The sequence below is a fragment of the Aplysia californica genome, unplaced genomic scaffold, assembly GCF_000002075.1.
Source record: "Aplysia californica isolate F4 #8 unplaced genomic scaffold, AplCal3.0 scaffold00257, whole genome shotgun sequence".
Lineage (NCBI taxonomy): Eukaryota > Metazoa > Mollusca > Gastropoda > Aplysiida > Aplysiidae > Aplysia > Aplysia californica.
This window is the reverse complement of record NW_004797527.1, coordinates 688,970-690,832: the sequence shown is the minus strand read 5'-3', so window position 1 is coordinate 690,832 and position 1,863 is coordinate 688,970. Positions and strand designations below refer to the sequence as shown.

Below are 1,863 nucleotides of genomic sequence, written 5' to 3'. Positions count from 1 at the left end.
CTCTCTCTCTCTCTCTCTCTCTCTCTTTCTCTCTCTCGTTCTTTCTCTATTTCACACACACACATGCTGGTGGGGACTGGGCAACCGTATCCGCCGACCGCTCCTCCTCGAAGGCCAAAAAAAGTGGGTGGTTGGCGGGTGCTCTGGTGTCGTTTGCTTCTTCTTTCCTTTCAAACGTCTATCGTCCTTATCTCCCCTTCTCCTTTTTATGTTTGTTACTCTCTTGTAACAGCTCTAATCTTCTGGCGCTCATATGACCTTATGCAGCTGCGGGCGCCGTAAAACCTCTACTAAAACTAAAAAACGAAACACACACATACGCGCACACACACACACACACACACACACACACACACACACATACACTCACACACATCATACCCACACACCCAGTACCCCCTCCCTTTCTCTCTCTCATGTTAACAGAAATCGCTGGTTCAATGAAGCGTTGACCAACCGTTGTTTCTTAGCCTTTGAACAAGATTCAGTAATATTTGTGCCTTGATATCGTTGATCCCCTTCGCATAGTGCAAACCATCATAGCTTACTACGCCATTGGTCAAATGATATGTGTCCATGACAGGGATGTTGTAACCTTTCAAAATTCTCTTCATATCTTTAATGAAAGCGAGGACAGCACTTCTGTCTTGATTTTTGTGAAAGGGCGACTTCAGTAGACCCGGGACGTGAGGGGTGGACCAGACAATCTTAGGCCATTGGTTCTTTCCAACAATCCTCATCATCGGCTTCACGACCTGAAAACGAAAGTCAGCGTTGATCTATGCAGAACAAGTCCTATCACGAACATTGCTGTGATTATTTTCTTAGTGTTCACGCCATCCTAACATAAACATAAAACAGATCGCTTTGAAATGGAGAGCTTTGTCTTCCGATATATTAATAATAATAGCCGTTCTGAAGCGAAATGTTTCTGGAAGTACGCCACTTTATTTGGACCCCTCTCAGACTCAAAACTTAAACTTCAGCATGGCATGTCAAGTTCTCTTTAGCAACTGGCCTCAAATATTAGCAAACAGTGAACGAATTCAGTATTCCAAAACAAGCAATAAAACATTGAACAATCTATAATATTGCAGTATGACAAAGTCCAAACTTTTCTGAATCGTACAAATCGTTCAAAAACAAAAATCCCAAATAAGCTAAAAACTCCATCGTCACATGATTGTCATTATCTCAAACAGACATATCTCTTCCCGTTAACTACGTTCTTTTGCTGCCTGTTCCCATGTTCTGAAGTGCTCCTGGATCGGATAAACATATCCAGACCATAATACCCACTTCCATTTGCTAACGTATTTTCTCTTGGTATCCTCCCATCTTCGCTGTGGCCAAGAGGTCCCAACCATTTAATTGAACCAGCTGCTGTGAAAAATTGATACCTTCCAAATACCCCAGTGTTGGTAAGCTTGTCTTGCTATATTATTCTAAGAATCTTTCGGAGTCACCTCACGGGACAGTTATTAAACTCTTTGCTTACACGAATAGATTGTCCAGGTATCATTCATTGGGTTTTATTTCCTAAAGCAGTAGAAAGGACCCTAGAACAACAGCTGAAAACACACATTAGTTCACCAAACTCTTGAGGAGCTTTCACTTTTCTCTAAAGAAAAACATAAAACTGGTAATGTAGAACCAGGTATATATAGATCTATCTCCATGCGGTAATTTGCTCTTCTTTGAGATGGATCATTCGTAAGGTGAAAAGTGAGGGATAAATTGACTACACAGTCTTAAATGTTCGGAAGGATCGATCTTCACCAAATTTCACTAGCCAAAGAATAAGCAAACTCTTTCCCGCTCTCTTTCTCTCTTTCTCTCTCTCTCTCTCTCTCTCTCTCTCTC

The 1,863-nt window shown here is 41.6% G+C and overlaps 1 protein-coding gene across 1 annotated transcript in view; it reads right to left on the bottom strand.

Moving 5' to 3' along the window:
- Positions 1-356: 356 nt before the first annotated feature.
- Positions 357-1,863, bottom strand: part of LOC101853007 — a 13,411-nt gene continuing 11,904 nt past the window's right edge. The window contains exon 6 of the mRNA XM_005100712.3: positions 357-755. Within this exon, the coding sequence (XP_005100769.1) occupies positions 438-755 (318 nt within the window). The 3' untranslated portion in view covers positions 357-437. The remainder of the gene's footprint in view (positions 756-1,863) is intronic.